The following is a 12,364-nucleotide window of genomic DNA, read 5'->3' on the forward strand; positions in this document are numbered from 1 at the left end:
CCCTTCCCCCCCCCCCCCCCCCGAAGAGAGAATTCAACACCATAGCAACCTTCTTTAATGGTGCTTCTCCAACATGGCACGCACAAAAAGTGCACTTTTCACAACCAGAAGCGTATTCTCCAGCTTCTCACGTCGAACAAAGACTGCGCTCAACACAGGCAAAGGCGACGTTTGTATGGGGGGGGGGGGGGACTATAAAAGGGGGAAAACTGAACACGGCTTATTTTCCACGAGAAAAAGGTCCAGGCATTTCACACAGATTTCTTTTTCATTATAACCTCATTTAAAGCCATCTCGTTATTAGAACTCGTCCAGCTGCACTTGGGCAATAACACCTTCTTTGATGTAATGACAGATGTTGTTTCAAGCACCTTTGTACAGGAAGTGTTTATTGCACGTGGTAGATGTAAGATACACGCACTAACCCCAAAGCACATTAACAGGTGACGGGGGTGGGGGTGCAGACGTGGTGGCAGAGAGCACGGGTGGCAAAAATGATAGCATAACAATCCACTTCCAACGCTTTTTGACTCCCAGGCTCGCACGGGGAAGTGGTGGCAATTTTATTCTTGGTGCCAAAGTGAAGAATCGCATGTTCACTTCATTGTTTTTCCTACGCCAAGAATTTCAGACACCTACTACTCTGAACTCCCGCTTCCTGGGTCTTTGCCACTGCAGGTCCTCGAAGCCCAATTCTGAAACAAGAGACAAAGCTTCTCTGAATGGCTCCATCAAGTCGGGTCTCCGGGTTTTGGCAGCACGAGTGAGAACAGATCAATAACTCGGCATTTCCTCTCCCTCCCACAATGGTTACATATGCAACTGAGGCTGGCTGCAGATCACTGCGCCCGCAGATACGACCCACGGATCTCTAAATACCGGCAACCACTCTTCAAGGGAAGCTTAGTGTTCAAATACAACCTCTCCTCACACTCATCCAAGTTGGCTGTGACCCCCAAAGCATAGCTGTGTTTCTGAGAAACGCTCTGGGCACCTCACCTGTGTTCACTAGAGAGGAACAGTAGAACAATGCTCACCAGGGTGTTTTATCCCCCAGAACAGTCCATTGGAATGCTGGGCAGGCTATGTGTGCGAATGGTGAGTGACAGACCAATCCTGCAAGGTCTCTGCAGGTGCTTAACGAGGTTAAGAAGCAAGAGATTGGAAACAAAAACCACGAAAATCAAGAGGAAGATAAGAAAGAACAAGGCAATGATTGCAAATGTCTGGGTGGAAAATCTCCCAAACGCTCGCAAAAACGGTTTGACCTCACGTGGAGTGCCTGATGACAGAGGTGCTGAGATTTTGAGACGCGGGCCAGAACTTGATTCACTAAAACCCATTCCTTCAGAGTCATCTGGTGCCAGATTTCATAAGGTGTATCGTTTTGAAAGAGAAGAGTGCCATTCTAAAATATGTGGGTTTTTTTTTTGTTTTTTTTTAAATTAATGTTTGTTTATTTTTGAGAGAGAGCGCGAGCGCGCACACACACAAGCAGGGAGGGGCAGAGAGAGAGAGGGAGACACAGAATCTGAAGCAGGCCCCAAGCTGTCAGCACAGAGCCCGACGCGGGGCTCGAACCCAGAAACCATGAGATCATGACCTGAGCTGAAGTCAGACGCTCACCGACTGAGGCACCCAGGCGCCCTAAAATGTGTGTTGAAAGGGGAAAAGAGTTAGGAGGCCAATGAACATTTTTGTATCTTCCACTGTTGCCTTCATTCTTGTTAACTGACATTTGGTCTGTTTTCTCACAAACCATCCTCCGGAGCTTTCCTTTGTTTCCAAGTTATAAAAGTTCTAAACTGTTTTAAACATGGCTCCTCTCTAAGCCACCTTGGCTTTCACTTTTCTTCTACTAGTGTGTGACCAAGTATACACACAAACATACAGTTATATCCTTCTTTTCCTTGTCACGTGCTGATGCCTCTTTGGAGAAGGCGAAGAAACACCTTATATAAAATCCTTCGGTTCCCTGATGCTCAAATGAATGGTGTTGGCCACTGACAACACAAATTTCACCTTATAATCTTTCACAGAGAATCAAGAATGTTTGCATGCCAGTTGCAAAGCAAGGTTTTGAAATACCGTTTTCTTACGGTGTTTCACTACCTTCCACAACCTATGCTAGGCTTAATGCTCACATACCCTCAAATTACCTAGTGGCGAAATGGACTTCCAGAAGCTTCCGAACGCCACCGTCTCCATGACAAAAAGGCCATCTGGAAGCACCTCAGGCAGGATTCCCTTTTTCTCGGATGCAGACTCTGGTTAACTGACAAGAAAGCAGACCTTCCAGACAGACATCTACCAGGCTTCACCACATCTTTTTCAGATTAGATGTTTCCTTGGGCAAGCTTTGGAACATTCATTAAAGCTTCGCGTTCTTAAAAATGAAATGAGGCGCTTGGTGCCCAGAAATCAGGAAGAGGCCTGCACGAGTGCTACTGGAGGAACAGGATCAGCTGCTGGTCGCAAATCAACCTCGGCTCCGTCCCTCACTTCCTGGCTGGCTGGTGCGCCGTGATCGTGACTCACCGTTTTATGGATTTAATTACGCCGTTGAGCCCTTCACATTCAGTAAAAGTAGAATAGCTGCCTTTATTATTTCTCTCTCCCTGGCAGAAACGTAACCGCCTGCTGCTGGAAACTCTCTACAGGAAAGGATTAGAGCAAAAAGAGACGAGGATTGTCACACGGGATGACGACGCGCTCCTCGGGGACACGGACCGTCCATTGTCAGAAGGGGCTGGAGAGAGCAATGCTATCCACTGGATAGGAGTGAAGGCAATAAAAAGAACTTCCCTATTCCGTGTGCCACGCCACGGAGAACTTTTTTGCACGTAAGCTGCTGCAGGAAGAAATGGGATATGAATGGCAATGGCTGTAGCCCACAGTCGCCCAGATAGTTCGCTGGCTTGTTTATGGTGCCAATAAAAACCTGAAACTGGAACATCGGCTACCACGGCCCAGAGATATAATCCACCTGGGTAAACGGGCTGTGGGATCGAGGCACTTGATTTTTTCTTTTCCTTTTTTTTCCCCCCCACAGCCGCAGGATGGTCCACAAGCCAGCAACTGGCAGGAAGGCAAGCGTTTTCTATAATGTGGCTGTCTACGGCCACAGACGACAACACTCTACCACTTTTCTGGCGCTAAGCAGTGACAAGAAGAGAAACCCAAATGTTTTCAGCAGGGCAGCGGGGGAGCCAAGAAAAAGCACGGAGGGATTCTGCTTTTCTGCCACATACCACCCCCTGATGCCCACTGACTGATGGCTAAGAGAAATCGAACGTAAAGGTTTATAAATACCCAAGTGATAAAAACCTATTCGCCTCCTTCAGCTTCATGAAACGTGGCAACTTCTAAAATAGACGGCAATGTGCCTCTTCTAGGGTTCCTACCTCGGGCTAGTAGTTTGAACGCTCAGGGGTAAGGGAAGGACTACGCACAAAGTGGAAGATTTCTGTAGCTCATTAGGGTCATAGTGACTCCTGGCTTTATAGATTCAATTCAATGGCGGAAGGGCTCAAGGTCACGGCACTAGCTCCCATTACGTCTCAAGTGGCGAGGAAAATGGCGAGGCAGATGGCAGAAATAAGGAAAAGGACAGTTTTCAGACCCTTCTCAATAGAAAGTGGAATTAGAACACGATGAAGGAGGGGCGCCTGGGTGGCTCAGTCGGTTAAGCGGCCGACTTCGCCTCACGTCATGATCTCGCAGTCTGTGAGTTCGAGCCCCGCGTTGGGCTCTGTGCTGACAGCTCAGAGCCTGGAGCCTGTTTCAGATTCTGTGTCTCCCCCTCTCTCTGACCCTCCCCTGTTCATGCTCTGTCTCTCCCTGTCTCAAAAATAAATAAAACATTAAAAAAAAAATTAAAAAAAAAAACACGACGAAGGAAAGGCCATGGTGGTCAATCAGTACGGCTCATGCTCATCAGCCCCGCTGTCTCTGGAGTGGGGGACCAGTGGCAACCGAGTGGATTTGTGGCCTATGTGGGGACTTTTATAGCACTATCTTCAAGCCAAAATAAAGCCATCAAGGTTGTTTGTTGGGTTAACGGAGGCTTAATTAATAAGCTCACGGGCCTTGGCTATGCCTTAGCTAGCATACTCTGTTAGGATTTTTACAGGCCTGAATTACTTACAAATTCGAGAAAGTGAGGAACCAGCGGTCCTACCTCTCCCCAAGACTGACGAGGCCTCGATCAGCAATGAGCTGTTTCCAGGCTGAGAGGGGCACCAGTGAGCCGAAGAGGCAGTATCATGCCCCCCTGAGAGGGCCCCCTTCACATTTGGCGTTCTCCCCAAACCAGGATCTTGTCCAAGAGTCTATAGTAAGAGTGGGAGGCTGAGAGGACGTGGGTGTGGAAGCAGTGAGGGACTAGCAGCGCTTAAGACCCTGGAGACGCATAGGCCCACGCAGTCAGACGCAGGATTCAGAAGATCCGGGCTGGATCCACCACTTTTCTTTGGGCTCCCTCAGTCATAATTAATGGGCATAGCCTGTGCTCCCTCTTCCCCTAACAGCTGAACTCCTAAAAGACCACAGAGTGTTAGTTTATTCAGTGTGGCCTTCCCCAACACCCCTGGCTGCATTCGCCACATCCCTTCTGTGCCCCACTCCCTCGCCAGGACCCACAGAGGCGTCATCCAGGTCCGTCCTGCCCCCCTTCCACACTTCTCAGAGGTGAAAACCTGTCTCCTCTTCTCTTCTCTCTCCAGCGCTCAGCTCCGTGGCTGGCAAGTCTGAGAATGCACAATTATTGGAGGGATACACTAGTTTTGGGACCAGAAAGTAGAAATTTTGGTCAAACGTGGCAGACGGATCACGGGCATTTGTTTCCTTCATCACCCGAGGTCACACTAAAGTAGAACTACAGGAATAGGAAAAAATCTCCGGAGGGAGAGAAGAAAGAAAGGGGAGAGGTCAGCAGACCAGTGATTTCAGCCAGGATTCTGGAAGGTGGGAAACCCCTGCAGGAGTAGAAAGTGACCCAGAGAGGAGAAGCAGCTTACACTCTCAAGTGCCTGCCGTGGGAGAGACCCAGGTGCCAGGAGGTGGACCCGCTATGGAAGCCCTGAGTTGGGCCTGGCCTGGAGGCACCTGGAGACTCACAAGGCAAGGAAGGGACAGTTCAGAGCAGAAAATGGGAAGCTTGTTTCAATGGTTAATTGTCCAGAGGCACTGAACCAGGAAATCAAGCACAGCAGAGGTAGAGGGGAACGGGGGAGGCCAGGGCTGAAAAGGGGATGCGAGTAGAAACAGGCCTACCCTGTTGCTCCCAAACCACCCCAGCAGCTGGCTGGTGGAGTCCTCTGATTAAGTGGGCTCAGAGAAGAGACCACCAGATGCTGACACCCGGCAATTCCCGAATTAAATGATCCCCCCCTGCAGTTAAGCCCATGCTCAGTGAGCCTCATCCATGTCTCCATCCAGAGCCCCTTATCAGCTTTTTATTGCCTCGGTCTTAGATAGGAGCCAAGAATAGTCAAGGAATGGCCATTGGACATTTGGGGGAAAGTCATGAAGATGAATGGGAGATACCAAACCAAACAGTAGGGGGGGGGGGTGGGGAGATATGGAGACAGGAGCAAGGGCAAGACTTGGGAGGTCAGGTGACATACCTACTCGCACAGCCCCAGTTAATGGCAGGGCAAGGACCAGAAGACCTACGTGCTGAGTCCCATTAGGCGGGTATTCTGACCATCAACAATGCCACTCCTCCTCGGAAGTCAACGCATTGCTACTATCCAGTTGTAACACTGGACTCCAGGCAGACCATCTTTCTAGCTTTCTCAAAAGCCCAGCACAGTTCGATTTTAACATTCGCACCACTTTCAGCACCGATTTTGATGATCCAACAATTTACAAAGACCAACTTTTAATTCACGGCTCGTTTACTTCAGCTGCTGAAATAAATATTTCTTTCTGGTTGGAAATGGTCCTTTCAAAAAAACCAAACACACACACACACACACACACACACACACACACACACACACACAAACAACCCTACAATGCACATAACCAGCCTCTGAATGGATCAACTTTTCCTCAGTTTATAGACACGTCATTTGAAACTTTTCCTAAGCCATAATTTCCATTACAGGGCAGTCAGTGGAAATTACAGTGAGATTCTTGCCTTCCTAAATTCAATGTGAAATCCAGATGCAGTTAAGTGTTGCTGTAAACTTTATGAGTTAAATATCTGAAAGCCAGGGCCGCTGTGCAGCACAGTAATACCACCTATTAAAAAAAAGCATTCATGTACACGTTTGTAGCTGGAGTTTTCCTCTCCAAGTGAGTGGGTAAACATTATTCATCCAAGAACCACGGAGACAATGCTCTAGAAGGCTGATTCATAAACAAACATGACATGTTGCAGCCCTCCCAGCTCCTGGCATGGCCAGAGGGTTCAGGTTATTAGAAATAGTCCTGACTGGGATGCTTTCTAACGCTTTATCAATGTCATTGAAGACTGCTTGAGAGTCAGAGCTAGTTTTCCCTAAGTATGAGACATGTAGGCCTTATATCTATGACACTATCATTCCGTACTCTTTGACGGTGACAGAGGGTTATCTATCTACCCAAGCTTTCACCTTGTTACCTGTGACAAGAGGGCCTGCCGGAGACCATCATGGCTGTCGCGTATGCCTGTGAAGTACACAACCTACACTTCTGTACCCAGCAGCCCCGGAGACTAAGGTGCTGGGATTACGCAATAAAATTCTTTCAAGCAGGAGTAAGGCCAAAACTGAGTACCGTGCATGTGTGCATGCACACATAAAGATACAGGCCTACTTTCCCCAGAAATGAGCCTGATGTTGGATCCAAGTAGTATGCTACACAAAAGACCATCAAGGAGCATCTATGTCACTCCTGGACAATGGAAGAGCCTTTGATAAGCAGGTATCTGCAAGAGAAGACAGCTGCTGATGGGTAAGGCTAGGTGACAAAAGAAAAAGCAGGGAGAATGAGGCTCTGAAGTCCTGTCTTCGGGGCTGGGAGGGAACTCTCCGTTTATGGACAGACCCCTCCATTCCCTTTGTTTAAAATTATTTGCCAAAGGAGACCCTACCCATTCTCCAAGGCGTCGGCCTATATGCTACCTCTACCATTGGGTGCACTATACGTATGTGGAAATCTGCCTAACTTCCCATCAAAACGGACGCTCCCCTTAGGGGACCGGACCTTAGAGGCCACACATCATAAGCCCACTGCTCTGTAAATAATCACTGTTCATTATGATGTACGCTGAACACATAAACGCATGCCTTGGACATGCAGAAGGCAAAAGACACAAATAGAAGCACCCAGCTCAGACAATTCGACCAGTAGAGTCAGACGGGAGAGGAACACAGAGCCACACACAAATGCCTGTGCCAGTATATACAGATAATGTGAAAACTGTACCTACAATATTCAGAGGGCTCCAAAGGGATGCCAAGTTAGAACAGTGCAGATAGGGCTGATGTGGGAAGGCCTCACTTACGAATGGCCTTGGGTTTTGAGGGGAGGGAGTCATTCATGGGTAAGGTTAGGGGATCTATAAAATTGGCATGGAGTTCGAAGCAGAAGGCACAGGCAAGAAGTCTGCGGGTACTATGGAAAGGCAGCGGGGCTGAAGAGCCATATTCATTAGTTATAGGACATTTACGGAGAGATTCTGGAACAGGGGTTCTGTCCACCACAGGGATGTTTGGTAATGTCTCCCCTGGAGACAAGGGGGTCGGGGTGGGGGGTGCTACTGGTATCTAGTGGGTGGAAGCCAAGGATGCTGCTCAAACATCCTACGATGCGCACCATAGGACAACACCCCCCTTTTCTCCCTCCCCCCAACGAAGAATCATGTGGCCTAAAATGTCAATAGTGTCAATGCCGAGAACCACACGGATATTATAAGAAATGGAATGGTGGCCCCTCTGTTCCCTGTGGATGATAATTTCTGTTAATTTCTGTTGTCTGAATCAGGAGGCCAGAAGGCTATTAAGAAGGTGCAAAAGAAGGATACCAGAGATTATTTGAACTTGGAGAAGAGCTCTTTATGGAAACAAAGAAATGGAATTCATTTCAAGAAATACATGCTGAACTCCTGCCCTATGCTAGCTGCTCAAAGGACATCCTAAGTCAGTCGATTCACAACTGAGCAAGAAAAATGACATAATTCACAGTTAATAATAACCCAAGACAGACTGTGATGTATGCCAGTATAGAGAATCCTACCAACTGCTGCGGAAACAAAACAGGGTTCTCTGAGAATCAGAGAAAGTTCTTGAAAGAAAATTTTACGCGAGCTTTGAACTAAATCTCCAGGCAGAAAAGGCACAAAAATGGTGAGTCAATAGAACACAGTTGGAGCAGACGAACACGAGCAGAGCCTGGCCAGACATCCAGTGTGGCTGGAACTCTCTTGCAGTTCATATGTGGCCCCCACCCTGCAAGGTCTGAAATGCTCGGAGGGTTCAGCCTTCATTCTGTGGACAACGTGAGAGCAGCTGAAGGTGTAAACCGATACGGTCTGTGTTTTGGAAGAATAACCGGTGGGGGGTGGGGGGTGAGGGGGTGGAGAATGGAGGAGAAAGCAGAATACAGAAATATAAGATCTGGTGACAGTAGAAAAGGAAAGACATAATTTTTCTTATGGTATAGATCGGAGCGCCTCGTTATCAAAAGCAAGGAAGTAATTCGAAAGTGAAAAGGGTTTGACACAAAAAAAGGGAGGTCTGCTTCTGATGTGTGGGGAGACATTTTGCAGGACCAAGAAGCCTGGCCAGACAGAAACGGAGTGCTAAAGATCCCATCACACGGCCACACATTCCAGCAGGCACTTGAACCAGAGCAGGTCCCTCGAAACCACGATACACAGTAAAGACCCAGCTCTGACTAAACACTTGGTTATCACAGAACTCAGCCAGCTAATCAGTAAGCCTTGACGGAGGACCTACCAGGGATAAAGAAATCCTCTCCAGTTTAAAGAAAAGCCAGAGGTTGTACTGCACCAGAAACCGAGTAACTGGTACCTTTCACAGGAAGTACAGCAGGAGTTGGGGGTGTTGAGTCACAGAGGGCCCAGAGTCCCAGTATTTTACATGATCTGGTACCGGAGTCTCTTAAGGCTCGCCGTTGCAGTCTACCCCTGCTCTCCCTTCTTGGTGTTGCTCAGGATTCTAACGCGAGCCCACACAAGTCAAACCGCCTCAGTTCAATACTAGCTGTATAAACCTCTTTCACTTCTTAGTATTCTTCCATCTGTAAAGGCCTGATAAAGATAGTACTTTTGCCCTATGGCGCAAATGGGGGAATTAAATAAGCAGGGTTAGGTGTAACAACTACTCAATTTTTCAGCCCATGAAGTGTTTTGCAATTAAACTCGGCACGGTTGTGGATTAACTCCATTTTACAGTCGGGGGCAGATTGACGCCTCGGAAACCTAAGAACTCATCATTTACACACACTGTGGCAGAAACTGCTGGCTGCCATCCAAGTCATTTTCTGTGGTTCCTCCACAGTGGTCAGGAACACCGCTGCCTGGTGGAGGCCCACATTTCCCAGCCTTCCGGGAGCAGCCATGTTGACTGAGTCCTGGCCAATAGGACGTAAGGTGTCTGGGAAGCCTCCTTAAAAGCAGGCACCCTTCTCTGGGGGGTAATTTCCCCCTCCCGCTGGCTGGAAGAATAACTGGAGCTCCTGCTGCACCTACTTTGGATTCGAGAGAATCCTGGGAACCTGGCTGGAGGAACACAGCAGGAGTCTGGAGCCCTGATCCCATGAACCCCACACCACTCCTGGACCGACCACCTCTACGTTTCTTGAAAGTGAGAGAAGTAAACTCTTCCACTTAAGCCATTTATGTTGGAATGTTTTCGTGAGCTATGTGCAGCCAACCCAAATCAACCAGAGCACAAGATAACAGGAAACCTAGTTTGTTTTGTTGGACCCGAAGTTCTAATCTGAAACTTTAAATATTTTTTGTTCTGCCCTCCCCCCTTTTTTTTTTGGATTAAAAAAAAAAATCTTTAAGAATTTCTCATACTAAATTCATGGAAGGAAAATCAGAGTAAAATCGTACCTGCATCAACGCAGCACCTGTGGCTCTCTAACTGGGATAAAGAATGGGAGAACGAGGAGGAGGAAACCGTCATGTCAAATTATAGTTTCGTTGGTGGCTTTAGGACTTTCTCCAGAATTGGTTATTAGTGGGCAATAATGAAGCAAATTGCACATGCGTATTACTTCTGAGTTATGAACAATGCAACCAGCAGTAACCTTTGAAGCTGTCAGGATCTTTTCAGGCAAGCAATTAAAGTGAAAAATGAGAGTAGGCACAACTCCCATCACCCAATACCACATGTAATAACACCACCTACAAACACTGACACAAGAGTGGGACTCAGTCTGAATATTTATTAATGCAGATCTGTTCCCATTTGTTCCTCTTCACCCCTCCCCCCCATAACCCATCCCACCCCCACCTGCCGAAATTTTTTTTCTTTAAAGGGCAGCTCTCACACCATGAATTGCATTCACCTGAAACCTACATCAACGGGGACATCTCTCCCGTTTGCACCTGAAGAAATTTCCTTCCCTCTCCCTTGACCAAAACGTAAATTTAGGACAAGCTTGGATTCTACAGGAGAAAAAGTTGATAAGGAAGTGAGTCCCAATCAGGAAATCAAGATTAAAATAGCTGGTATTTACGGAAAGCCAAATATATGGCAAGTATTGGGTGTTGGGCACTGAAGGTCTCTCCCCCCACGCCCCCAAAAAGGGCCCCAGTTCTCAAGACCCGTGAGGATTTCACTTCTCTTGATCAGTAATAAAAATGATCTCGTATAAAAAGTATTTGCTTTTCTGCTAAGTGTAGGAATCTCTCACTACTTCTATAGGTTCTATGATTTAAATACGGAGAAGGGCTCTAAAGAAATGACAGGGATGAATACGGCAGTGAGCCAGTGGGAAAAGGTCTAAGCTGAGAAGAAACCCCCATGCTACAGCTGTGAAACCTGATGCCTATGGATCCTATAAAAAGTTGGTTATCATTTGGTTTCATTTCTAGATCACCAAGTATCTAGAGACCAATGGTTCTCAGCCAGAACTGCATGTTAGTATCACTTGGGTAGCTTAAAAAAATTTGGATGCCCAGGACCCATCTCCAAAGATTCTAATAGGTCACTGGGGTTGAAAATCACTAACATAGACTCTGAGATGGCTTAGAAATCAGGAAAGGGATAGAGAACTGGTTGGGAAAGCCATTAAAGCAAACAGTTTGCATTTTTCCCCAAACTAAAAAGGCAACTGTGAAACTGGCAATGAATTATTGAAAGTGACTCAAAGGTTTTATAAATAAGCCCAACATCCAGTAAAACCTTTTAAATTCAGACTTCCTTGGACTCTGGTCTCCCCTCTTTTACTTTCTATACAGAAAGTGTTAAGCCTTAACTATGTTGACAGGTTAATATCTTCAAGTATTTTTAAAACCAAATCACAACCAACCAAATAGCAATAATCCTTGAATCGTGAGTGATTTTCATCTATTCATAAGAGCATTGTGGTAAGACTTCTGACCAGGACCTTTTTTGGAAGGGGGGGGCGGTCATTGATTTTCTTCACAGTGTGGTCCTAAAATTAATAAGACTGCATCACTTGAAGTATTTTGCAGCTCAGATTTTCCCCTAATTCTGATTGGCCCGACCAGTGTGGTTTTCCTGCACTGTCATTATTCACCTCAGATACAAACCCAGGTCACAACCAAGCATATTAGCTTTGCATTTTGGAAGCCAGTTAAGGCAAGGATTTGCCAAAAGGAATCACCCTCTTTACTTCTCATCCTCCAGGGAAGCTAAATCAGTCCTTAAACAAATAAACAAACACGCACGCACGGAGACAAAGCTGATGATCTGGACCTAGTGACCTGGTCTGATTGGCGGAGCTCTGCCTGGCTGGCTGGCAATGGGATCCCAAACACCGCAGCCTCTGTGCCCAGACTGCAGTCAGGAGCGCAGCACGCAGGCTCATGGGCCACCAAGGTGATGAAGTCGTCAGGGATTCATTTTTCCCCATTCTATGCAGGCTCGGCCCCTTCATTCTACTTGCTAATGATGGGGGATGTGTGCTGGGGTGTAACTCCGATCCATCTTGTGATGGTGTGAATCTGGGCCCCTGGCATGGCCCTGGCACCTGGCCGATGGCTCCTGGCTTCCTTGGCTTTTGTGGAGGGACTTTTGGGAAGCAACTGTGGACTTCCTGTTTTTTGTTTGGTTGGTTTAAGATTTACTTGCATTAGACAGGCACCATCATGTGGTAGCTATGGGCACAGTTTTGCTGCTTACTGTGCCGTCTGAGCAAGCTTCACAGCCCAAGT

At 47.2% G+C, this 12,364-nt stretch overlaps 1 protein-coding gene across 7 annotated transcripts in view; it reads right to left on the reverse strand.

Annotated features, from left to right (window-relative positions):
- The window catches only part of JAZF1 (JAZF zinc finger 1), a 340,087-nt gene that overhangs the window by 147,878 nt on the left and 179,845 nt on the right, over positions 1-12,364 (reverse strand). Inside the window, exon 1 of one of the 7 annotated variants that reach the window (XM_042968811.1) lies at positions 2,160-2,360. The exons of 4 other annotated variants lie outside the window; for them this stretch is intronic. In XM_042968811.1, coding sequence (XP_042824745.1) covers positions 2,160-2,208 — 49 coding nt within the window. In that variant the 5' untranslated portion in view covers positions 2,209-2,360. Of the gene's footprint in view, positions 1-425; positions 882-2,159; positions 2,361-12,364 lie in introns of those variants that run through there. 2 more of the 7 variants (XM_042968797.1, XM_042968805.1) reach the window with 2 other exon arrangements.

The sequence above is a fragment of the Panthera tigris genome, chromosome A2, assembly GCF_018350195.1.
Source record: "Panthera tigris isolate Pti1 chromosome A2, P.tigris_Pti1_mat1.1, whole genome shotgun sequence".
NCBI classification, from domain to species: Eukaryota; Metazoa; Chordata; class Mammalia; order Carnivora; family Felidae; genus Panthera; species Panthera tigris.